The following is a 24210-nucleotide window of genomic DNA, read 5'->3' as shown; positions in this document are numbered from 1 at the left end:
CAGTCAACAACCAATCCAAACTCAAATTCAGCATGCCACACATTCAAGTGTCAGCTCTGTGTACATGTTTGCCTTATGATGGGGGCCAGGGGCCGTGAATGTCACGTTCATAAATCATTCATATAAAACACTTTGTCAATTTGATTTCAGCATTTACATAAGTTTAAGTTGATTGAAAAGGAAAACAAAATTTATGCAGTAAGTATTCTTGCATTGATTTTGTTTATGCAATTGTCATAATAAATGAGACCCCAGGAGTTTTCCTTAGCTTGTCCTACTCCGGTCACATGGTAAGGGAAAACTCCCCATCTAGCTGCCTTGCTATGATGGCCAGGTGCTCTCTTACCTGTTTTGGCAGGTGGCTAGAGGCGGGCGGGGGAGCCAGGCCCAGCTGGTGGAAGGTGTTGAGGCCGAAGGTGTAGACATAGCCCTCCTCGGTCAGCACCACTGTGTGATCCTTGGCTGCAGCCACCTGGGAGCAGTGATGAGACAGGAGCCCCTCCACCATTCGAGGAACCTGACAGATCGGCACATGAGCCCAAAAATCCACAGCCCTATTTGACTTTTTAAATATATCAAATACTTTGAGCGTTTGCTTGAGCCTGCCCTGGAGTACCTTCAAAAATGGGGCAATATTGAAGTTGACACTTTTGGAACTATCCCATTGGTTCCATTGTGCCAGACAAGCTCAAACATATCAAAAACTGTTTGAACCCAGGTTAACAAAATGGTGTTAGAGAGAGGAGGCGGCAACTAAACCCCAGGTACACTCAGGGTGGAGTGGTTACCGCTAACCAAGCTAGAAGCATGTGAACACAGGCAGCATTACAACAGGTAGCCTAGCAGTTAAGAGCGCTGGTCCAGTAACCGAAAGGTTGCTGGTTCGAATCACCAAGCCAACGAAGTTAATAATTTGTCAATGTGCCCTTAAGAAGGGCACTTAACACTAATTGCTCCAGAGTCGCTGTCAATAATGGCTGATCCCTGGTCATGACTCCCTCTCCAAGGGTGTCTCAGGGAGAGTAGGATATGCAACAAAAAAAAACACATAACCAATTCACACGCGCGTAGAATATACATGTGAAAAAGGACAAAATGTAAGCACCAAGCGAATTATTATAATACAGGTCAAAACAGTCGGAGTAGGTCAAGCATTTCGCTACAACCGCAATAACATCTGCTTATCACGTGTATGTGACCAATAAATGATGTTAGGTCAGATATAATACAGCAGAGGCGTGGCCTCGAGTCACATGACTTTAACACCAATGACTCGACCCTGAGCCTTGTGAGTCGACCCTGAGCCTTGATACCCTTCCCAAGCCCAATCATTTTTTTTAAGTATGCGATTAAAAAAACTCCTCATTTAACGGATTACAGTTTGAATCGGACAGCAGCCAATCAAATTGTGCCAGCTAAGAAAAAGCTGTGCGTGGAGGAATGTCGGCGGGTGAATTCAGATGGAGCCCTTGGAAGAATGATACCCCAAATTATTATTTTAGGATATATAGACTACGCTGTATCAACAAAAAACGGATTGCAACTTGCAAAACATGTGGTAAGAAAATTAGACGGAGGCGCAACAATGTCCAACTTTGTTCGACATTTGAAGCTGCACAAAGAACGGTAAATCGTGGCTAATATAGCCGACAGCTACAGCGGGGAGAACAAGTATTTGATAACACTGCCGATTTCGCAGGTTTCCTACTTACAAAGCATGTAGAGGTCTGTAATTTTTATCATAGGTACACTTCAACTGTGAGAGACGGCATCTAAAACAAAAATCCAGAAAATCACATTGTATGATTTTTAAGTAATTTTTTTGCAATTACAGAGATCATACGTTTCCTGTAGTTCTTGACCAGGTTTGCACACACTGCAGCAGGGATTTTGGCCCACTCCTCCATACAAACCTTCTCCAGATCCTTCCAGTTTCGGGGCTGTCGCTGGGCTATACGGACTTTCAGCTCCCTCCAAAGATGTTCTATTGGGTTCAGGTCTGGAGACTGGCTAGGCCACTCCAGGACCTTGAGATGCTTCTTACGGAGCCACACCTTAGTTGCCCTGGCTGTGTGTTTCGAGTCGTTGTCATGCTGGAAGACCCAGCCACGACCCATCTTCAATGCTCTTACTGAGGGAAGGAGGTTGTTGGCCAAGAACTCGCGATACATGGCCCCATCCATCCTCCCCTCAATACAGTGCAGTCTTCATGTCCTCTTTGCAGAAAAGCATCCCCAAATAATGATGTTTCCACCTCCATGCTTCACGGCTGGAATGGTGTTCTTGGGGTGGTACTCATCCTTCTTCCTCCTCCAAACACGGCGAGTGGAGTTTAGACCAAAAAGCTCTATTTTTGTCTCATCAGACCACATGACCTTCTACCATTCCTCCTCTGGATCATCCAGATGGTCATTGGCAAACTTCAGACGGGCCTGCACATGGGCTGGCTTGAGCAGGGGTATCTTCATGCGCTGCAGGATTTTAATCGATGACGGCGTGGTGTGTTACTAATGGTTCTCTTTGAGACTGTGGTCCCAGCTCTCTTCAGGTCATTGACCAGGTCCTGCCGTGTAGTTCTGGGCTGATCCCTCACCTTCCTCATGATCATTGATGCCTCACGATGTGAGATCTTGCATGGAGCCCCAGACCGAGGGTGATTGACCGTCATCTTGAACTTCTTCCATTTTCTAATAATTGCGCCAACGGTTGTTGCCTTCTCACCAAGCTGCTTGCCTATTATCCTGTAGCCCATCCCAGCCTTGTGCAGGTCTACAATTTTATCACTGATGTCCTTACACAGCTCTCTGGTCTTGGCCATTGTGGAGAGGTTGGAGTCTGTTTGAGTGTGTGGACACGTGTCTTTTATACAGGTAATGAGTTCAAACAGGTGCAGTTAATACAGGTAATGAGTAGAGAACAGGAGGGCTTCTTAAAGAAAAACTAACAGGTCTGCGAGAACTGGAATTCTTACTGATTGGTGGGTGATCAAATACTTATGTCATGCAATAAAATGGCAATTAATTACTTAAAAATCATACAATGTGATTTTCTGGATTTTTGTTTTAGATTCCATCTCTCACAGTTGAAGTGTGCCTATGATTTTTTTAAATACAGACCTCCACATGCTTTGTAAGTAGGAAGTAGGAAAACCTGCAAAATCAGCAGTGTATCAAATACTTGTTCTCCCCACTGTATATATTTGATTACTTTACTAGTGTATCATGTATGCTAACATAACGTTTAATCAATGAGCCTCCAGAGTCAGTCAGTGCGTGAACGTGATCATTGTACCCAAGATTGAGCAACAACTGGCTAGGCAGTTGGTAGCCTAAATCCTGCCTGATGTTATTGCTATTCCTAAAACAAAGGTTGGGTGATGGTGTACAAGCCTACATCGCCCGATTGCACCCCATAGCGATCCTCGATAGTAATACACTATTGGGGGAGGGGGAAGGGTAATATATATTTTTAGAAGCATTCATGATTTGCGTAAATGTAATATACTAACTATTACTCTTGTTAAAAATATGAAATGGTATTACATTTGGTGAAGAGTACATTATGAATTGTTTAGGACTCGAAACTTGACACTTAATGGTCTTGACTTGAGACTTGAGTGCTAAGAGTAAGTTGTGACTTGTAAAACAATGACTTGGTCCTGCCCCTGCAATACAGTATAGTATTCTCACCAGATATGTTTGTTCGTCCCCGTGTCCCAGCCGACCTCCCTGCCCGTGTCCACAGGTATACACCTGTCCCTTCTGAGACAGGAACACTGTGTGGAACTTACACAGCACCACCTGAGAGGAAAGGAAACACATTTTTTTGGGGTCATCAATAACGTAGGTCGATTCATGGAGACAAATTCTGCTCCGTTGTCAAATTCTCTTTACAAGAACTCAAAGACATCAGCATGTTTGATTGTTGATTGTGTGCTTCTTCCATTTCCGTGGCCAAAGCCCTCTCGTAGTAATAGTCAAATAGTGGTGATACTTTAGGCCGGGGCACAAGTGGAAAAGTAAACATCATTAATAATGCATCACTCCCCTCCAGCTCGCAATAGGGCGAAAGGGATGTTTCCCCGAGTATCACATTGATAACGAGACAGCCCCACACACACACACACACACACACACCCCCGTGGCTCATTTAATTAAAGCATGGCATACTGGATTAAATATTTAACACCCAGCACCTGCTGAACTGTGAGCAGGTAGCATTGAGGACAAAGGCTCTCTGCTCCATGTAGGGGGTACCAGTAGGTCGCTGAGAGGTCTTGAAATGGAGTCTGCTCCCAACTGAGCAAAGGTCATGAAAATGCCCAGGTCATGAAAAGGTGTATAAAATATAGAAGTTCAATAGAAACCTGCCAGAAGACAATTATGAAACTCAAAAGTTGTCATTACATTTCAATATGACATCTGATATATCTATAATGTATCTAACCCAAAGACTTTTGTCAAAATCTGTAGTAAACTAGGAATGCATGCCACCCTATGACATCATGAGCTGTAGCAGAGCACTAGAGCCGATGTCATAGGATTGCATTCCCTAGCATAAGTCTAAATAACCGCTGGAAAATGGTTCTAACCACAGTTAGGGTCTACATCTTTACAACGTTATATCACAGATCGCTAGAACATTACCTAAAAAAAAATACAAAGTTACCTTACAAGGTTTCTTCCTCAGACCTCTCAACGCCCTCTAAACCAGTGCTGGATTCTGGGTTCTAACTCCTAAACTTTGAATAGGGTAAATTATCAGGTATCATACTGAAATGTTAAGTGATTAGGTTTAGGTCTACACCAGAAGTTAATGATCACGTGGAAGCACTGAAAAAATGGAGAGAGCAGTGGATTAGTGATGAAGGGGGTTGAGGTCAGGTCACGTTAAGGAAGAGTTTATTGCCCGCGTCACTTCATTTCCTGCCTAACAGAGAAGTAGTGTTTAGAGAAGAGGAGAATCCACATACCACCACCATTGTAAACATGTTGTCGTCTGTTCAGCTGTTCGATCCTTTAGGAAGAATTAACTTGGTTTAAGCTTTTTAAGTCTGGCTCATCCTTGGGAGCAATTTACAAACGCCTGAAGGTACCACGTTCATCTGTACAAACAATACTATGCAAGTATAAACACCATGGACTACGCAGCTGTCACACCTCTCAGGAAGGAGACACGTTCTGTCTCCTAGAGATGAACGTACTTTGGTGCGAAAAGTGCAACTCAATCCCAGAACAGCAGCAAAGGACCTTGTGAAGATGCTGGAGGAAAACAGTAACAAAAGTATCTATATCCACACTAAAATGAGTCCTATACATCAACATTACCTGAAAGGCCACTGAGCAAGGAAGAAGCCACTGCTCCAAAACTGTCATAAAAAAGCCACCAGACTATGGTTTGTAACTGCACATGGGGACGAAGATCGTACTTTATGGAGAAATGTTCTTTGGTTTATGAAACAAAAATAGAACCGTTTGGCCATAATGACCGTCATTATGTTTGGAGGAAAAAGGGGAACGCTTGCAAGCCAAAGAACATCATCCCAACCGTGAAGCACAGGGGTGACAGCATCATGTTGTGGGGGTGCTTTGCTGCAGGAGGGACTGATGCACATCAAATAGATGGCATCACGAGGAAGGGAAATAATGTGGATATATGGAAGAAACATCAAGACATCAGTCAGGAAGTTGAAGCTTGCTCGGAAATGGGTCTTCCAAATGGACAATGACCACAAGCATACTTCCAAAGTTGTGGCAAAATGGCTTAAGGACAACAAAGTCAAGGTATTGGAGTGGCCATCACAAAGCCCTGACCTCAATCCCATAGAAAATGTGTGGGTAAAACTGAAAAAGTCTGTCCGAGCAAGGAGGCCTTACAACCCTGACTCAGTTACACCAGTTCTGTCAGGAGGAATGGGCCAAAATTCACCCAACTTATTGTGGGAAGCTTGTGGAAGGTTACCTGAAATGCTTGACCAAAGTAAGACAATTTAAAGGCAAATCGTACCAAATACAAATTGAGTGTATAAACTTCTGACCCACTGAATGTGATGAAAGAAATGAAAGCTGAAATAAATCACTCTACTATTATTCTGACATTTCACATTCTTAAAATAAAGTGGCAATCCTAACTGACTTAAAATAGGACATTTTTACTAAGATTAATTGTCAGGAATTGTGAAACAGAGTTTAAATGTATTTGGCTAAGGTGTATGTAAACTTCCGACTTCAACTGTAATTAAAAATCATTTGTAAACTGCAAATTGACTGCAAGATGCCCAAAAGATAGTGTTTGACTAAAACAATCATTTCAAACCTTGCTTAAATTTGTATACGATGACGTCACTATTTTGCGTGGGAATACTTGGAACAGATTTCTTAAATTAAAATCAATTAGAGCGGATTTCCTGGTGTTTTTACAGTCTTATGTCCAACAATGAAAACTAATTTTATCTCTGAAAACTTGGGGGGCCAAATAAAACAAGGGGCCAACAGTTAGAGAACCCTGCTCTATACTAAAGAGAGAGACAGACTGGGCAGTGACACAGGTGCAGTCTGGTGCCAATAGCTATAGTCACAGTAAGAGCCTCCGCATGGCCATCAGTGACACTGTAGAGCAGATCGCACATAAGGCCAACGTGGGTTAAACCATGCAGAGCTGGGCTAGACAAAGCCAGACACAGAACCCAAGCCCAGTGCACCTGTCCTACTCCTCTCATTCATTCACCCTCTCACTCAGCAGCTCACTCCTGATATTTAAATTTCTAAAATCTCCCAAATCCATAGTGATAGGAGGACAATGATGTCAGTCAGTGTTTCCCCTGTATTCGCATTACACCAAAAAAATAAGCAATGCTAATGATAACCGTCTTCTGGTAGATGGAAAGGCTTTCCCAAAAACCTAATCAATTATAACAATAACTAACTAAAGAGTAGCCTCTGCCTACCTGGTAGAACTATTTCAGGATTATTTTCATCAGTGCATTAGGCATTTGTTTTGCTAACACTATCACGTGTGCTACAGAGAAACACAGCTAGCGAAACAGTGCTCGGTGCATGTGCACTTGAATTAAAAGGTAACTACACAAAAAAAGTGTGTCTTATATGTTTCCCAGACTTCAAAAGTGGTGCCCTGATGTAGTTTTTGTTAATAGAGAGCTTCATAATAGCCAGTTACCATTGCTGTGATTTTACCCCTTATACTATACACAACCACCCAATAAGAACAATGCCAACTTATACAAAACATGCCCGTTGTTCCTGGGAGAGCAGCCTGTTGTGAGGGCAATATCCCAGGAGGGGGTCTGTTTTGCAGGAGGTGCTGGGGGTGGGGGCAGGTGACGTGCCTGTTATCCAGGAGACGCCGCAGATGGTACAACCGTGTTTTTACATAAGCATTGTTGTGATGGATCCCCCTGGTGAACCATAAATTGAGGCCAAGTCTGTGTGTGGGGGGGGGGGGGGGCCCAGGAGACTAGGGTGTTTAAGGTGGGGAAGCCCTATAATGACTCATGTGACTAGCTAATGGCTGGTGGCAAAGAGAGGCAGAACATCTCCACTTAAGAAGAACGGAACAGAGCGTAGACTGAAAATAATTCAAGAGAACATTTATTGGATCTCTATAGTCTCACTGTTGCAGCTTGCTATAGACCTCCCTCTGCCCCCAGCTGTGCCCTCGACACTATATGTGAACTAATGGAAACTAAGCTTGATGCCCTCAATCTCACACAAATTATCAATGAAACTACCAGGTACAACCCCAAATCAGTAAACACGGGCACCCTCATAGATGTCATCCTAACTAATTCACCCTCCAAATACACATCTGTTGTTTCCAATCAAGATCTCAGCGATCACTACCTCATTGCCTGCATCCGTAATCGGTCTGCGACCAAACGACCACCCCTCATCACTGTCAAACGCTCCCTGAAACACTTCTGCGAGCAGGCCTTTCTAAATCGACCTGGCCGGGGTATCCTGGAATGACATTGACCTCACCCAGTCAGTAGATGATGCCTGGCTATTCTTTAAAAGTACCTTCCTCACTACCTTAAATAAGCATGCCCCTCAAAAAAAATCTGAACTAGGAATAGATATAGTTCTTTGTTCACGCCAGACCTGTCTGCCCTTGACCAGCACAAAAACATCCTGTGGCGTTCTGCATTAGCATCGAATAGCCCCCGTGATATGAAACTTTTCAGGGAAGTTAGGAACAAATATACACAGGCAGTTAGAAAAGCTATGGCAAGCTTTTTCAAACAGAAATTTGCATCCTGTAGTACTAACTCAAAAGTTCTGGGACACTGTAAAGTCCATGGAGAATAAGAGCACCTCCTCCCAGCTGCCCACTGCTGAGGCTAAGAAACATTGTCACCACCGATAAATCCACTATAATTGAGAATTTCAATAAGCATTTCTCTACGGCTGGCCATGCTCTCCACATCGCTACCCCTACCACGGTCAACTGCCCGGCACCCTCCACAGCAACCCGCCAAAGCCCCCACCATTTCTCCTTTACCCAAATCCAGATAGCCGATGTTCTGAAAGAGCTGCAAAATCTGGACCCCTACAAATCAGCCGGGCTAGACAATCTGGACCCTCTCTAAAATGATCTGCCAAAATTGTTGCAACCCCTATTACTAGCCTGTTCAACCTCTCTTTCGTATCGCCTGAGATTCCCAAAGATTGGAAAGATGCCGTGGTCATCCCCCTCTTCAAAGGGGGTGACACTCTAGACCCAAACTGCTACAGACCTACATGTATCCTAACCTGTCTTTCTAAGGTCTTCGAAAGCCAAGTTAAACAGATTACTGACCATTTCGAATCCAACCATACCTTCTCCCCTATGCAATCTGGTATCAGAGCTGGTCATGGGTGCACCTCAGCCACGCTCAAGGTTCTAAACGACATCATAACCGCCATCGATAAGAGACATTACTGTGCAGCCGTATTCGTCGACCTGGCCAAGGCTTTCGACTCTGTCAATCACAACATTCTTATGGCCTATTTATTTCCTTAACTTACCTCATTTGCACTCACTGTATATAGACTTTTTTTTATTTTGTTCTACTGTATGTTTTGTTTATTCCATTTGTAACTCTGTGTTGTTGTACGTGTCGAATTGCTACGCTTTATCTTGGCCAGGTCACAGTTGCAAATGACAACTTGTTCTCAACTAGCCTCCCTGGTTAAATCAAATAAATAAAAATAGTAGTCGGTTTGTTTACCTGTTTGACGTAAACCCCGGTCCGGGAAAACAGATCCACAATCTCAGGATGATGCCTGCTCTCCTGGTTCCCGTGCCCCAGACTGAAATTGGTGTTGTTCCCCCAGGTATAAACCTCAGTGGGGTCTGAGAGAAAACCAAAAGTTTGGTAAAAATGCCTGACACAGCCAAGACTTCCAACACTATTTTCTACAAGTAGGCAACAACGATTGACAACGGTCTTGACTATGTGCTTAAAAGAAACATCCACTTTTCCCTTATCATGCATAGTACAAATGAGAGATCGATATGAAATGATAAGCGATCCTCACCAGTCTTTGTAAATACAACGTGTGCTGGTCTGTCCTTCATGGTTAAGTCCAGGACAGAGAGGCCCTCCTTATCCTGGGTGGAGAGAATTCCGCCATGCTGCAACACAGAAGCACCATTCTAGACTAGAGCCACAATATTATTTCCATTTAACTACACCTAGCTGTAGGCCAGTGATGAAGCAAGCAAGAAAAGAGTAGCTACAGAACAAAAGTACTGCCAATGGAAGTCATCCTCCACATACCAATCATTTACAGTGGCAAGCAAAAGTATATGAACCCTTTGGAATTACCTGGATTTCTGCATAAATCGGACCTAAAAATTTGATCAGCTCTTCATCTAAGTCACAACAATATACCAACACAATATGCTACAACTAATAACACAAAAAATATTGTATTTGTCTATATTGAATACATAATTTAAACATTCACAGTGTAGGTTGGGAAAAGTATGTGAACCCCCTAGGCTAAGGATTTCTCCAAAAGCTCATTAGAATCAGGAGTCAGCTAACCTGGTGTCCAATCAATGAGACGAGACTGGAGATGTTAGTTAGAGCTGCCCTGCCCTATAAAAAAAAACTCACAAAATGTGACTTTGCTGTTCACAAGAAGCATTTCCTGAAGTGAACCATGCCTCGAACAAAAGAGATCTCAGAAGACCTACGATTAATAATTGTTGACTTGCGTAAAACTGGAAAAAGTTACAAAATGATCTCTAAAAGCCTTGATGTTCATCACTGCACGGTAAGACAAATGGTCTATAAATAGATTAAGTTCAGCCCTGTTGCTACTCTCCCTAGGAGTGGCCATCCTGCAAAGATGACTACAAGAGCAGTGCAGAATGCTCAATGAGGTTAAGAAGAATCCTAGAGTTTCAGCTAAAGACTTACAGAAGTCTCTGGAACATAATAACATCTCGGTTGAAAAGTCAACGATACATAAAACACACAAAAAAAAAAATTGTGTTCATGAGAGGACACCACGGAAGACACTGCTGTCCAAAAAAAACATTGCTGCACATCTGAAAGAGCACCTGGATGTTCCACAGTGCTACTGGCAAAATATTCTGTGGACAGAATAAACTAAAGTTGAGTTCTTTGGAAGGAACAAACACAACGCTACGTGTGGAGAAAAAGAGGCACAGCACACATCAAAACCTCATCCCAACTGTAAAGTATGGTGGAGGGAGCATCATGTTTTGGTGCTGCTTTGCTTCATGCTATCATCGAGGTAAAAAATGATTTCCTAAGTTTATCAAGACATTTTGCAGGAGAACGTAATGCTATCTGTCTGCCAATTGAAGAACAGAAGTTGGGTGTTGCAACAGGACAAAGACACAAAACACACAAAAAAATTAAATGGCTTCAACAAAAGCAAATACACCTTCTGGAGTGGCCCAGTCAGAGTCCTGACCTCAACCCGATTGAGATGCTGTGGCATGACCTCAAGAGAGCGGTTTACACCAGACCTCCCAAGAACATTGCTGAACTGAAACAGTTTTATAAAGAGGAATGGTCCAAAATTCCTCCAGACCGTTGTGCAGGTCAACTACAGAAAACCTTTAGTTGAGGTCATTGCTGCCAAAGGAGGGTCAAGGGTTCTCATACTTCTCCCACCCTATACTGTGAATGTTAACACGGTATGCTCAATAATGCACCAATTTGTAAGTCGCTCTGGATAAGAGCGTCTGCTAAATGACTTAATGTAAATGTAAAGACATGAAAACATAATTGTTAGTGTGTTATTAGTTAAAGCACACTGTGTTTGTCTATTGTTTGACTTTGATGAAGACCAGATCAAATTTGATGACCAATTTATGCAGAAATCCAGATAATACAAAAGGGTTCACATACCTTTGTCTTGCCACTGTGTTGTAGAGGCCAAAGGAGGCCCAGTCATCTCAACATTAGTTCTGAAACACAGAGGGAGACTCACCTTAACAAGTGACATGAGGCAGTGGATGTGTCCGTAGAAGACACTGCGGTGCAGGGCAGTCCAGCCAGACTCCTTGTCCTTCACCATGAGGTCAGCGCTCTTCCTCTCCAGCAGCCACTCCAGCAGGGCCCTCTTGCCCAGCGAGGCGGCCAGGTGCAGGGCCGTGCGGCCAAAGGCGTCCCTCAGTGTGGCCGCATTGTGGCAGTGAGTGTTGAGGAAGGCCCGCAGGCGCCCCTCTGAACCCTGCGTCAGCGCCGCCACCACCTCATCTGCATGACGCATGGAGCGGCATTTTGGCGTGCAGTCTGGTGTTGCCATCACCACGCTCATCCAGAGTGACTTCTAAACCTTGCTGTGAACTCCCCGCTCTAACGTGTTCAGGGAGATCCTGCTCCCCCCAAACTCCAAACTCTAAAACAAACACTGAAACACCCTTCAGTACAACAACAAACCCTAAGATAACACTTTAGGGCAAGTCAGTTTGACTTTGAAACTATAATGTTTTAATGTAGCTGCTCTCGGAAGAAAATAGAAAAAGGTGGGAGATTGTTTTGGGGTGCTAGAATTGTGCTTGTGTTGAGGTTCCACCGCACCCTAGCAACCCCAGGGCCTTGTTTTAGGTCATCTCAGTCCACCATGTCAACCCAAAACTCAACACAACCAAATGTGTTTGAAACATTCAATGGCATCAGGAATTCATTAAATAAACATCTATAAATACTATACTTATATAAAATACAAATATACTAGAAATATTTTCAAAAATACCTTCTCCTTTTACAATTGATATTATATATTTTAAATACAATATTATACAAAGGGCAACAAGTTCATTAACCCTCCAGAAGGTCCCTTCAAATAGTCCATCCAAATTGAGGGGAAAGGCCCCCTTTCCCCCCCAAGACACACAAAACCCTTCTCAAAACTCCATAATTGTATTCGGAACCTGGGGGAGAAAGGGTGGACAGTCATTAGTTGCATGTACTTCCAGTGTTTTACAAGGTAGAGAAAACAACTGCTACACAACATAAACCTGGCATGTACTAAATGTGTCCACAAAGCCACAGAACAAGCTTATTCAAAGCACAAAGAACAAGTACATGCTCTGGAAAATCCAACATACCCATCTTGCTCTTTAACTGTACTATGCTACATAGATTAAATGGTTCAAACCTAGCAAGACATGTGGAAAGGTCAACGTGCAGTTCAGCACCCCAGATATGCAGAAACAACCATCAAGGGTCAATTGACTTGACACTACTATGCCTATAATAGCAGCCGAGCTAGGCTGTCTATTGACTCCAGGCCAAAAATATTGCACAAACGTTTTAGTAACACGAAAATGGGTATCAAAACAGGAACATGCAACAGTTTGACTGTTTCCACATCGTGCATCGTTTGGAGTTGTGAAAGTGAAAAACATGAGTATAATAAAAAGGTATTTAAATAAAGATGCATTGGTCTGCAAAATACCTGTCAGGTGTATGGTGTGCATTAAAATATCCACCGTGTAGTGAACATAGCTAACATATATTGATTAGCTAAATTACAGTCGATGCTGCTTCAATCTACCCCACTTGCTACTTAGCTAGCTGACTAACATAGTTACCTTAACGTTAAGACTCTTAGGGAGAACTGCACCAGACAATAGGCCACCATTTGTATTCATTGTGCTGCTAGTTGCAAAGTAATCCAGTGTTATTGCAACCAGCTATATACATGTACACCAACGTTTTTCACCATGATTTAACAGTTTCCTTTAATCTTTCATTCTATTAACTAAATCACTTTAACTAAATAAAAGTTACCAGGTGACAAATCGTTGGTTGTTATGATTAGGTCTGAATGATGTTACTGACGTGATGATGTTTAGTTAGATTAGCTATGCTAGCGAGTTGCATTGAAAATAGATTGCCACGATCACATTTCACTTTCTCACCTGTCGCTAGATGAAGACGAAAGTGCTTATGAAGCTTGCGCCAATGCTACACATCCACTGTGTCATCGTTTCAAAAATATACATTGCTAAAAGCTCTTATTAAACCTAGATATTTCAACAAAACAGATGCTATTTCACTGTTAAGTAAGGATCCAAGAAGGAGGGAGGCTGGGCAACACGGAGACTTCTGATTGGTTGAGAGATCTTGCAATCCCGTTTTCTATTGGACGGTTTCACTATAATCGCTTAAATAATTCCTATCGATGATTGACGTCACTGCTTGGAGAAATAGACTGTTTTTTTTAAAAAAGTGACACCTACACTGAGTTACGAGTTGGGAGTAGACTAATTACATGAACGTATTGATTGTTATATCAACACAATATGTTTTTTTTTTTTTTTTTACCTTATTTCTCTGGTCCTGGGGGTGCCCAGAGTAGGTCCAGATTTGCCTACCCTTGGGCCACTGGTTTACAACTTGAAAATAATACATTATGGCCTCAAGTAATAAATGCATGAAGTTTCCTGAAAAGGAAAAATGATTTCTCCTCCACATCTCTTAGTTTGGTCACTTGGGCTCCAGGTAAGAATAGATAAGGGGTCAAGGTTGGAGTAAAGGTTAGACTTGTGGTTCACGCCAGGGCTTGACGCACAATTACATATTGATGAGTCGTTCCTTCTCTAGTCATACATTTACTTTTTTTGCTACAATAGCAGCATTATTCTTCTTAATCCTAGGAGAACAATTCTGCTGCTGAGTAAGATCAGGAGGCCAGTCATTAGAAACCACCACTAATGAGGAAAGAGTGCAGTCAGAAGGACTTTGGTGCATACTTTGGTAAAACTTTAAATTAGGTTATTCTTCAAAACTCATGCCTGTGTAGTTATGAAGAGTTTCAATTCAAAACACTATATATCCATTTTAAGAAATGTTGGTAAATATGATTTTTTAGTTTAAAGAACGTAGGAAGGAGATTAGTGTGTTTGTTCACCATCTAATCCTGGCATGGGGTTGTTAAATGACAGGCATGTATTTGTTTGAAACCTATCACTAGATGGTTTTATTTCGTGGAGACAAAGATTTAGTTGCAAAACGAGATACAATAAATGCCCAAAGGTATGTGGACAACCATTTGAAATGAGTGGATTTGGCTATTTCAGCCATACCCGTTGCTGACAGGTGTATGAAATCGAGCACACAGCCATACGATCTCCATAGACAAACATTGGCAGTGGAATGGCCTTACTGAAGAGCTCAGTGACTTTGAATGTAGCACCTTCATAGGATGCCAGCTTTCCTACAAGTCAGTTCCTCAAATTTCTGCCCTGCTAGAGCTGCCCCGGTCAAATGTAAGAGCTTTTATTGTGAAGTGGAAACGCCTAGGAGCAACAACAGCTCAGCTACGAAGTGGTAGGCCACACACGCACACGCAAGTTTATCTCAATACTTTGTTATATACCCTTTGTTGGCTATGACAGAGGTCAAACGTTTTCTGTAAGTCTTCACAAGGTTTTCACACACTGTTGCTGGTATTTTGGCCCATTCCTCCATGCAGATCTCCTCTAGAGCAGTGATGTTTTGGGGCTGTTGCTGGCCAACACGGACTTTCAACTCCCTCCAAAGATTTTCTATGGGGTTGAGATCTGAAGACTGGCTAGGCCACTCCAGGACCTTGAAATGCTTCTTACGAAGCCACTCCTTCATTGCCCGGGTGGTGTGTTTACATTAACATTTACATTTAAGTCATTTGCTCTTATCCAGGGATCAAATTGGTGCATTCTTATGACATCCAGTGGAACAACCACTTTACAATAGTGCATCTAAATATTTTAAGGGGGGGGAGGGGGTGAGAAGGATTACTTTATCCTATCCTAGGTATTCCTTAAAGAGGTGGGGTTTCAGGTGTCTCCGGAAGGAGATTTGGGATCATTGTCATGCTGAAAGACCCAGCCACGTTTCATCTTCAATGCCCTGGCTGATGGAAGGAGGTTTTCACTCAAAATCTCACAATACATGGCCCCATTCATTCTTTCCTTTACACGGATCAGTCGTCCTGGTCCCTTTGCAGAAAAACAGCCTCAAAGCACGATGTTTCCACCCCCGTGCTTCACCGTAGGTATGGTGTTCTTTGGATGCAACTCAGCATTCATTGTCCTCCAAACACGACGAGTTGAGTTTTTACCAAAAAGTTATATTTTGGTTTCATCTGACCGTATGACATTCTCCCAATTTTCTTCTGGATCATCCAAATGCTCTCTAGCAAACTTCAGACGGGCCTGGACATGTACTGGCTTAAGTAGGGGGACACGTCTGGCACTGCAGGATTTGAGTCCCTGGCGGCCTACTGATGGTAGGCTTTGTTACTTTGGTCCCAGCTCTGTGCAGGTCATTCACTAGGTCCCCCCGTTGGGTTCTGGGATTTTTGCTCACCGTTCTTGTGATCATTTTGACCCCACGGGGGGAGATCTTGCGCGGAGCCCCAGATCGAGGGAGAATATAAATGGTCTTGTATGTCTTCCATTTCCTAATAATTGCTCCCACAGTTGATTTCTTCAAACCAAGCTGCTTACCTATTGCAGATTCAGTCTTCCCAGCCTGGTGCAGGTCTACAATTGTGTTTCTGGTGTCCTTTGACAGCTCTTTGCTCTTGGCCATAGTGGAGTTTGGAGTGTGACTGTTTGAGGTTGTGGACAGGTGTCTTTTATACTGATAACAAGTTCACACAGGTGCCATTAATACAGGTAACAAGTGGAGGACAGAGGAGCCTCTTAAAGAAGAAGTTACAGGTCTGTGAGAGCCAGAAATCTTGCTTGTTTGTAGGTGACCAAATACTTATTTTCCACCATAATTTGCAAATAAATTCATTAAAAATCCTACAATGTGATTTTCTGGATTTATTTTCTAATTTTGTCTGTCATAGTTGAAGTGTACCTATGATGAAAATTACAGGCCTCTCTCCCCGTAGCACTCACCTCCGTCATCATGAAGTGCTTTGAGAGACTAGTCAAGGACCATATCACCTCCACCTCCACCCTACCTGACACCCTAGACCCACCCTAGACCCACTCCAATTTGCTTACCGCCCAAATAGGTCCACAGACGATACAATCTCAACCACACTGCACACTGCCCTAACCCATCTGGACAAGAGGAATACCTATGTGAGAATGCTGTTCATCGACTACAGCTCGGCATTCAACACCATAGTACCCTCCAAGCTCGTCGTCAAGCTCCAGACCCTGGGTCTCGACCCTGCCCTGTGCAACTGGGTACTGGACTTCCTGACGGGCCGCCCCCAGGTGGTGAGGGTAGGTAAACATCTCCACCCCGCTGATCCTCAAAATCTGCGGGGTGCGTTCTGAGCCCCCTCCTGTACTCCCTGTTCACCCATGACTGCGTGGCCACGCACGCCTCCAACTCAATCATCAAGTTTGCGGACGACACAACAGTGGTAGGCTTGATTACCAACAACGGCGAGACAGCCTACAGGGAGGAGGTGAGGGCCCTCGGAGTGTGGTGTCAGGAAAATAACCTCACACTCAACGTCAACAAAACTAAGGAGATGATTGTGAACTTCAGGAAACAGCAGAGGGAACACCCCCCTATCCACATCGATGGAACAGTAGTGGAGAGGGTAGTAAGTTTTAAGTTCCTCGGCATACACATCACAGACAAACTGAATTGGTCCACCCACACAGACAGCATCGTGAAGAAGGCGCAGCAGCGCCTCTTCAACCTCAGGAGGCTGAAGAAATTCGGCTTGTCACCAAAAGCACTCACAAACTTCTATAGATGCACAATCGAGAGCATCCTGTCGGGCTGTATCACCGCCTGGTACGGCAACTGCTCCGCCCACAACCGTAAGGCTCTCCGGAGGGTTGTGAGGTCTGCACAACACATCACCGGGGGCAAACTACCTTCCCTCCAGGACACCTACACCACCCGATGTCACAGGAAGGCCATAAAGATCATCAAGGACAACAACCACCCGAGCCACTGCCTGTTCATCCCGCTATCATCCAGAAGGCAAGGTCAGTACAGGTGCATCAAAGCTGGGACCGAGAGACTGAAAAACAGCTTCTATCTCAAGGCCATCAGACTGTTAAACAGCCACCACTAACATTGAGTGGCTGCTGCCAACACACTGACTCAACTCCAGCCACTTTAATAATGGGAATTGATGTAAAATATATCACGAGCCACTTTAAACAATGCTACTTAATATAATGTTTACATACCCTACATTATTTATCTCATATGTATACGTATATACTGTACTCTATATCATCTACTGCATCTTTATGTAATACATGTATCACTAGCCACTTTGAACTATGCCACTTTGTTTACATACTCATCTCATATGTATATACTGTACTCGATACCATCTACTGCATCTTGCCTATGCCGCTCTGTACCATCACTCATTCAAATATCTTTATGTACATATTCTTTATCCCTTTACACTTGTGTGTATAAGGTAGTAGTTTTGGAATTGTTAGCTAGATTACTCGTTGGTTATTTCTGCATTGTCGGAACTAGAAGCACAAGCATTTCGCTACACTCGCATTAACATCTGCTAACCATGTGTATGTGACAAATAAAATTTTATTTTATTTGGATTTGATCTTTTTAAGTGGGAGAACTTGACAATAGGTGGCTGACTAAATACTTTTTTGCCCCACTGTATATACATAGCGTTTTGCAGGGGGAAACATTTTATTTTAATACACATCTAAGAACAGTAATATTTTACACACACACATTAAAGGTACACATAAACATTTATTTCTGATGAAGAAAAAAAGCGAAAAATTGGTGGATATACCATTTTGGAAATAAACTATTTTAATGCTGCTCTCCTTTATTTGGACCAGATTATGTTTTGGTGAGCACCAGTTTAGCTATTTTACAAGGGGATAAGTTTCTCTTATGTAATTACAAAAACATTACAATAGATCACTAAAAGTTATGTTAATAGGTTTTTATCATTAACATTTTAATAGAATGTTGTTACTAGAGTAATTACAGTGCAGGTAGCCTAATGGTTAAAAGCGTTGGGCCAGTAACCAAAAGGTCGCTGGTTTGAAAAATCTGTTGATGTGCCCTTGAGCAAGGCACTTAACCCATATTGCTCCAGTAAGTCGTTCTGGATAAGAGTATCTGCTAAATGACGTAAATGTAACTACATGTATAAGAGCATAAATTTTACTGTAAACCTATGTACTATTTCTCTCTCAATCACACACACACACACACACACACACACACACACACACACACACACACACACACACACACACACACACACACACACACACACACACACACACACACACACACACACACACACACACACACACACGCAAACACACTAACAGCAGTGCTTGGTTTCTCTCCACCCCAGAACTTCATCAGTGTTATGCCCTGGACCCTGGGGACTTTGTGCTACTCATCAATCAGTTAGGATTATATATTGGCTGTTAACTAATATAAATTAACGATCACTGTCTAAAATGACACATGTATGCCGCGGGAAGATGTTCTGGGTTGGGGGTGCTGTCGGGCGAGGGGGTTCTAGTTCACTAATTTTGTGGGACAAAAAAAGTCTGATTTTATTTATATATATATATATATATATATATATATATATATATATATATATATATATATATATATATATATATATATATATATATATATATATATTATTTATCTGCAGCACCCTCAGAACCCTTACTTCCCACAGCTGGCTATGCTCATATTTTACTGCTGGCTATTCAAAAAAGCACAGCCCAGTAGGCTATAGTACATTAAACAACTCACATTATGCTCTATCTTTTGATTGTCATTCCACTCTAAAAGCATATAATAGCCTACATTAAGTGAGGAAGTGCATTACACAACCAAAGTGATGGATTTTCACTTGACAATAATTTTTCAATTGAATCATAAAGTCTAAAACTAATGGGTTCTTGTGTTCTGAGGTTTAAAACTGCATTCCCTTAGCTCTCCAGCACATTGGCTGAGTGGCCCTGATATCTACAATGTATCTGAGATGTAACTAATTATATTAAATAATATGCAATACTTGTTTACAGTTTCCAATAATTGAGTATAGTTGATGATGTGTTTGATTTTGGATCGAAAACCTTTCATTAGATTAAACTAGGCTACTTCTGCTATGAAGCAGTGGTTTATTTGGTGCACACCCACAGCATTTTCTTGACCATTAGGCAAATGCCCAATAGAGACTGCACATATTGTGATTGTATATACATTTAAATAAATAAAGGAAACAAGAAATGTGAGCAATAATAAGGATATATAACAAATATTGAATTTGTTGAATGCCAACATTAAGTTACAAAAGCTTCATTGCTCACCCATCGTAATGGAACATGGTATAGCCTAAGCCTTGCAGTGGTTTGGCCGTCGCGGACTAATTTTTCGCATACCTCACTTGGAGAAGGGTCTATTCTTTTGATTCGAGGGAAGCATCGTTGGACCAAGTGTGTTCAGATACTTTTGTTCGAACATTATATCGTGTTTTCTGTGCTTTATCGGACTCCTCGAAATCTAATGGCTGTTTACGCACTTCACGTCAAAGGCTGACTCGAGCGTGTGCGAATACAGTTTAGTGAGAACTGCGATAAAACGAACGTCAACCGGATTTGAAAGCCCCACTAAAACGATGAGCATGGTGAGAGACTGGTTGGCAACAAAAACTTTTCTCTTCGTAAATGTATGCGAGGATGCTGTTTAGCTAATGAATGTAATCGTTGCCACCCAGTTTAAATCGGAAGTGAAGCTATTTCCTTCAGGAAAAAGGTTGAAAAGTAGCATTTTGCATGTGGAGGACAGGAACTTGAAGGTGGATTGTGTGACTCGGGGGGGAAAAACATTTGTACACGTTCTACGCGTTGTGCTTCGTTTCACTCTATCAGACTCATTGGAACCACGGGTGAGAAAATGCGTTTTTTGAGCTCATTGTTATGTTGTAAACTTGAAGAAACCCGAGAGAATACGACTCTGCTTCGTTTGTGGTTTTTCTTTGCTGTTCTTGTTTCAAATTCAGCCTGTCCTGACAAATGCGTCTGTTTCACATCCACGGTCAAATGTTTGAACCAGGGCTTATTCGCGGTTCCACAGCCATTGCCAGCAAACACTAAAACCCTGTTCATTACTGGGAACAACATTTCCCATCTCACAGCTGTGTCTTTCCCTGTGCCCCTTGAGCAGTTAACAGACTTGTATCTCACAGGAAACCAGGTGGAGCTGGTGGACCACAATGTATTCAACAACTTGCCAAATCTCAGGCTGCTAGACTTGAGTAACAACAGGATTCTGCATTTTAGTGCTCAAGCCTTCCCTGATCACAACAAACTGCTGGACCTTAGCCTCAGCAGGGCTTTTTACAACCATACTTCCATGGATGAGCTCTTCAGTCTGCTACGGAATGGCGGAGCCCTTCAACTTACCCGCTTAGACCTGTCCAACAATGACTTGGTGGTCCTCCCTGATGACATGTTCTCCCACCTCTCCAACCTCACCATCCTCAACCTACAAAACAACTCCCTCATTTTCATCCAGAATGGGACGCTGAGTGTTCCTCGGCTTCGTGAGTTAGACTTGAGGGACAATGCCCTGAGGGAACTACCCAACACTACACTGATGGACTTCAGCCTCAAGCCTGGGCTTCAGGTGCATCTGGCAGGAAACCCTTGGCTCTGTGACTGCAATATCGAGGACCTTGTGTCCTGGCTGAAAAGCTCTGAGCAGGTCACAGACAAGCAGAATATGACCTGTTCTGACCCTGAGGTTCTGAGGCAGTTACCGTTGCTCCAGATAAAAGAGTTGGAGTGTACCTTTTCAGGTGAAATGAAAGGTGTGCTGGAGACCTCGTATGTCTTTCTGGGCATGGTGCTGGCCTTGATTGGAGTGATCTTTCTGTTGGTCCTCTACCTCAACAGGAAGGGGATCAAGCGGTGGATATACAATATTCGGGACGCATGCAGGGACCACATGGAGGGCTACCATTACAGGTATGAGATCAACTCGGACCCCAGGTTGGCCAACCTCAGCCTCAACTCAGACATTTAAGAGGACTGCTATGTAAGCCAGGGCCCCACAGTGACTGAGGCATTATGACATGGTATGAGCAAGAGATACAGGAGCAACTCTTTAGTTCCGGAGTGCTTCAGCCTGCCTGCAACCCCCTCCATGGTACTGTCCAGACTTCCACAGCAGTTATGACTCCTCAGCCATGACGACCCACAATCTGCCACCACGCATGCCCTTGGCCCCTGCAACGCAGTGTCTGATAGTTTGTTTTTACTCCTTTTCATGCAGTTCCATGGATTGAGAATCATGACTCAGACGGGGTTTGTGAGCGGGCTCTCTGTAATATAAAATGTTCCCTCCCTTGAGCAAAAAAGGATGGTACGTAAAACTCTAACAGACTTATTTTGACTGGTAATAACTAGGCTATATACACACACATCTATATCCTTTCTGCTGGTTATATTTGAATCACATTTGTTTCCACTTTCCTCTCACTGTACAGTGTTGCTATGCTTGTTTAGATGTCTTTATTCCTTTTTAATATAATGTGATTATTAAAGCATTTGCTAATTTATCTCACGAGTATTGCACTTGTTAGGTGGACATTATCAAAAACAATTCATGATGTACAGCTGAATAAAAGGTATTGCGTTGCTGTTTTCCTTTCTCGATTGAGGTCCTTTAAACTCCAGAGACTGAGGAATGTGGAGGTATTTTGGGCAGCAGAGATTCAGGGTCATGAAATGGAGAAGTGCACACTCATTGTAGATTCAAACACATGCAGCAGACAGGTCATCATGCTACAGTCGGTACCAACCATACCACATAGGCAATACTTTATATGTCACCTCTATACATTTAACAAGCTCTGTCAGCTCGTGCATATGAGACATTACAGGTAGAAGCCATTGTGTCCAAATTTTACTCTTAAGGAGGTGGGGAAAAGAGTAACTGGGACTTTCGAAGGTGGTAGAATGACTTTGAAGATGAATTGATTTTGAAATGCTTTCCAATTAAAGGTAATTCATCTAGAATCTAGATGTGAAGGAATGTTCCTGTCCAATTTAATCCCTGCAAGGAATTGGTTAGAAATCCCTGGCGCGAAAGCCAAATAATTGCATAGCGCCGAACCCTCCAAAATAATATTTTGACGTCTAGCCAATGGTCAGTGAACAAGCTCTTTGGTTCAACTACACGAAGTACAGGAATGGCACTCATTCAAAGCATTCCAGCGTTGTGAGTGCAAACAGCTGCAAAAGGGGGAAGTTAAGTGCTGTGTTTCCTGACAAATGCTATGGAAGGTACACAGTACCCAAGTTTCTTACCAGGAGGGCACTCTACAGGCAGTATGGTATGATAATTAGCTCAAACTCTGCTTTAATCTGCACTGTTTTAGGGGTGTGGCATTAAAGTATCTCATTTTCAAGTATTGTTTCCTGCTAACTAAACACTGATCTGTTTCTGGTGTCAGTATGGATGAGTAAATGTCAAACGTGGAACATTATTTTACAGTGAAAGTGGTCAGGCATAGTCGACATATAATTTGGATGGTAAAGTAACTGCACAATTGGTGAATGTGTGAGTATTTTTTTTTTATATACCTGGCCATTACCTCACCATGCACATAGAAGACCACGGGAGAGGAAGTATGAGCTAACAAGCACAAAACAGAAACACAGTCTCTGTGCACAACTAACTACTACCTTTGCATAGCCCTGAGCTACTGTACATATCCTCTTACCATAACAATACCAGACCTCCCTCAGTCACTAGTGATATGTGCTGTGATATGTGCTTTTCAGGCAATGTGTTTGAACGTTAAAAAGTGGCCCTTGTGTAAACTGTTTTTGTATTTCCCAGGTTTGTGATCATAGAGATTTTGTGTCCAAATTTTATGCAGTGTGTGGGTGTTAACCATGTTTCTTCATACCTCACTTTCAATACAAAGACAGTCTGTGTACAGGGTCCAAAAAGGATAATGCATTAAAACCATTACCCAGTAGATACATTTTAACCTAGGATTGACTATGGAGATGAGTTTAAAATATATAGGCCTATCACGTATTACGTCTGCAATCAATCTTCCCAAGGCATTGTTTGCTTTTAAATAAGCCAATAAGGTATCAGAAGTAGAGGCTATCCATTTCAGGAATTCAGTGTTTTTGTCATTCATTTTAGTTCCTTTCCAGCCAACCACCATTTCTATTTATTTTATATACACACTACTGTTCAAAAGTTTGGGGGTCACTTAGAAATGTCCATGTTTTTGAAAGAGAAGTATTTTTTTTGGTCCATTAAAATAACATCAAATTGATAAGAAATACAGTGTAGACCTTGTTAATGTTGTAAATTACTATTGTAGCTGGAAACGGCTGATATTTAATGGAATACCTATATAGGCGTACAGAGGCCCATTCACAGCAACCATCACTCCTGTGTTCCAATGGCACGTTGTGTTAGCTAATCCAAGTTTATCATTTTAAAAGGCTAATTGAGCATTAGAAAACCGTTTTGCAATTATGTTAGCACAGCTGAAAACTTGTGCTGATTAAAGAAGCAATAAAACTGGCCTTTAGACTAGTTGAGTATCTGGAGCATCAGCATTTGTCGGTTCGATTACAGGCTCAAAATGGCCAGAAATAAAGAACTTTCTTCTAAACTGGCTTTAACCAGAATAGAAAGAGGATTGGGAGGCCCTGGTGCACACCAGCAAGAGGACAAGTACATTAGAGTGT

General features: G+C 42.5%; 2 protein-coding genes across 3 annotated transcripts in view; one reads left to right on the top strand and one right to left on the bottom strand.

Moving 5' to 3' along the window:
* LOC123997515 (inhibitor of Bruton tyrosine kinase-like) overlaps positions 1 to 19940 on the bottom strand; it is a 38948-nt gene extending 19008 nt beyond the window's left edge. Inside the window, exons 1-6 of one of the 2 annotated variants that reach the window (XM_046301846.1) lie at positions 19798 to 19940; positions 11472 to 12417; positions 9537 to 9633; positions 9227 to 9351; positions 3690 to 3800; positions 347 to 517 (exon numbers count right to left, since the gene is read on the bottom strand). In XM_046301846.1, the coding sequence (XP_046157802.1) occupies positions 347 to 517; positions 3690 to 3800; positions 9227 to 9351; positions 9537 to 9633; positions 11472 to 11801 (834 nt within the window). In that variant the 5' untranslated portion in view covers positions 11802 to 12417; positions 19798 to 19940. Of the gene's footprint in view, positions 1 to 346; positions 518 to 3689; positions 3801 to 9226; positions 9352 to 9536; positions 9634 to 11471; positions 12418 to 13410; positions 13606 to 19797 lie in introns of those variants that run through there. The other variant, XM_046301845.1, reaches the window with a different exon arrangement.
* Positions 19663 to 23787, top strand: LOC123997516 (trophoblast glycoprotein-like). Its single transcript, XM_046301848.1, has 2 exons — positions 19663 to 21456; positions 21764 to 23787. The coding sequence occupies exons 1-2, from the start codon at positions 20384 to 20386 to the stop codon at positions 21774 to 21776; spliced, it is 1086 nt and encodes a 361-aa protein (XP_046157804.1). The 5' UTR covers positions 19663 to 20383; the 3' UTR covers positions 21777 to 23787.
* Positions 23788 to 24210: the final 423 nt, after the last annotated feature.

This window comes from Oncorhynchus gorbuscha, linkage group LG15, assembly GCF_021184085.1.
Source record: "Oncorhynchus gorbuscha isolate QuinsamMale2020 ecotype Even-year linkage group LG15, OgorEven_v1.0, whole genome shotgun sequence".
NCBI lineage: Eukaryota > Metazoa > Chordata > Actinopteri > Salmoniformes > Salmonidae > Oncorhynchus > Oncorhynchus gorbuscha.
The sequence above is the reverse complement of the archived record's forward strand: the minus strand, read 5'-3'. Positions and strand labels throughout refer to the sequence as shown.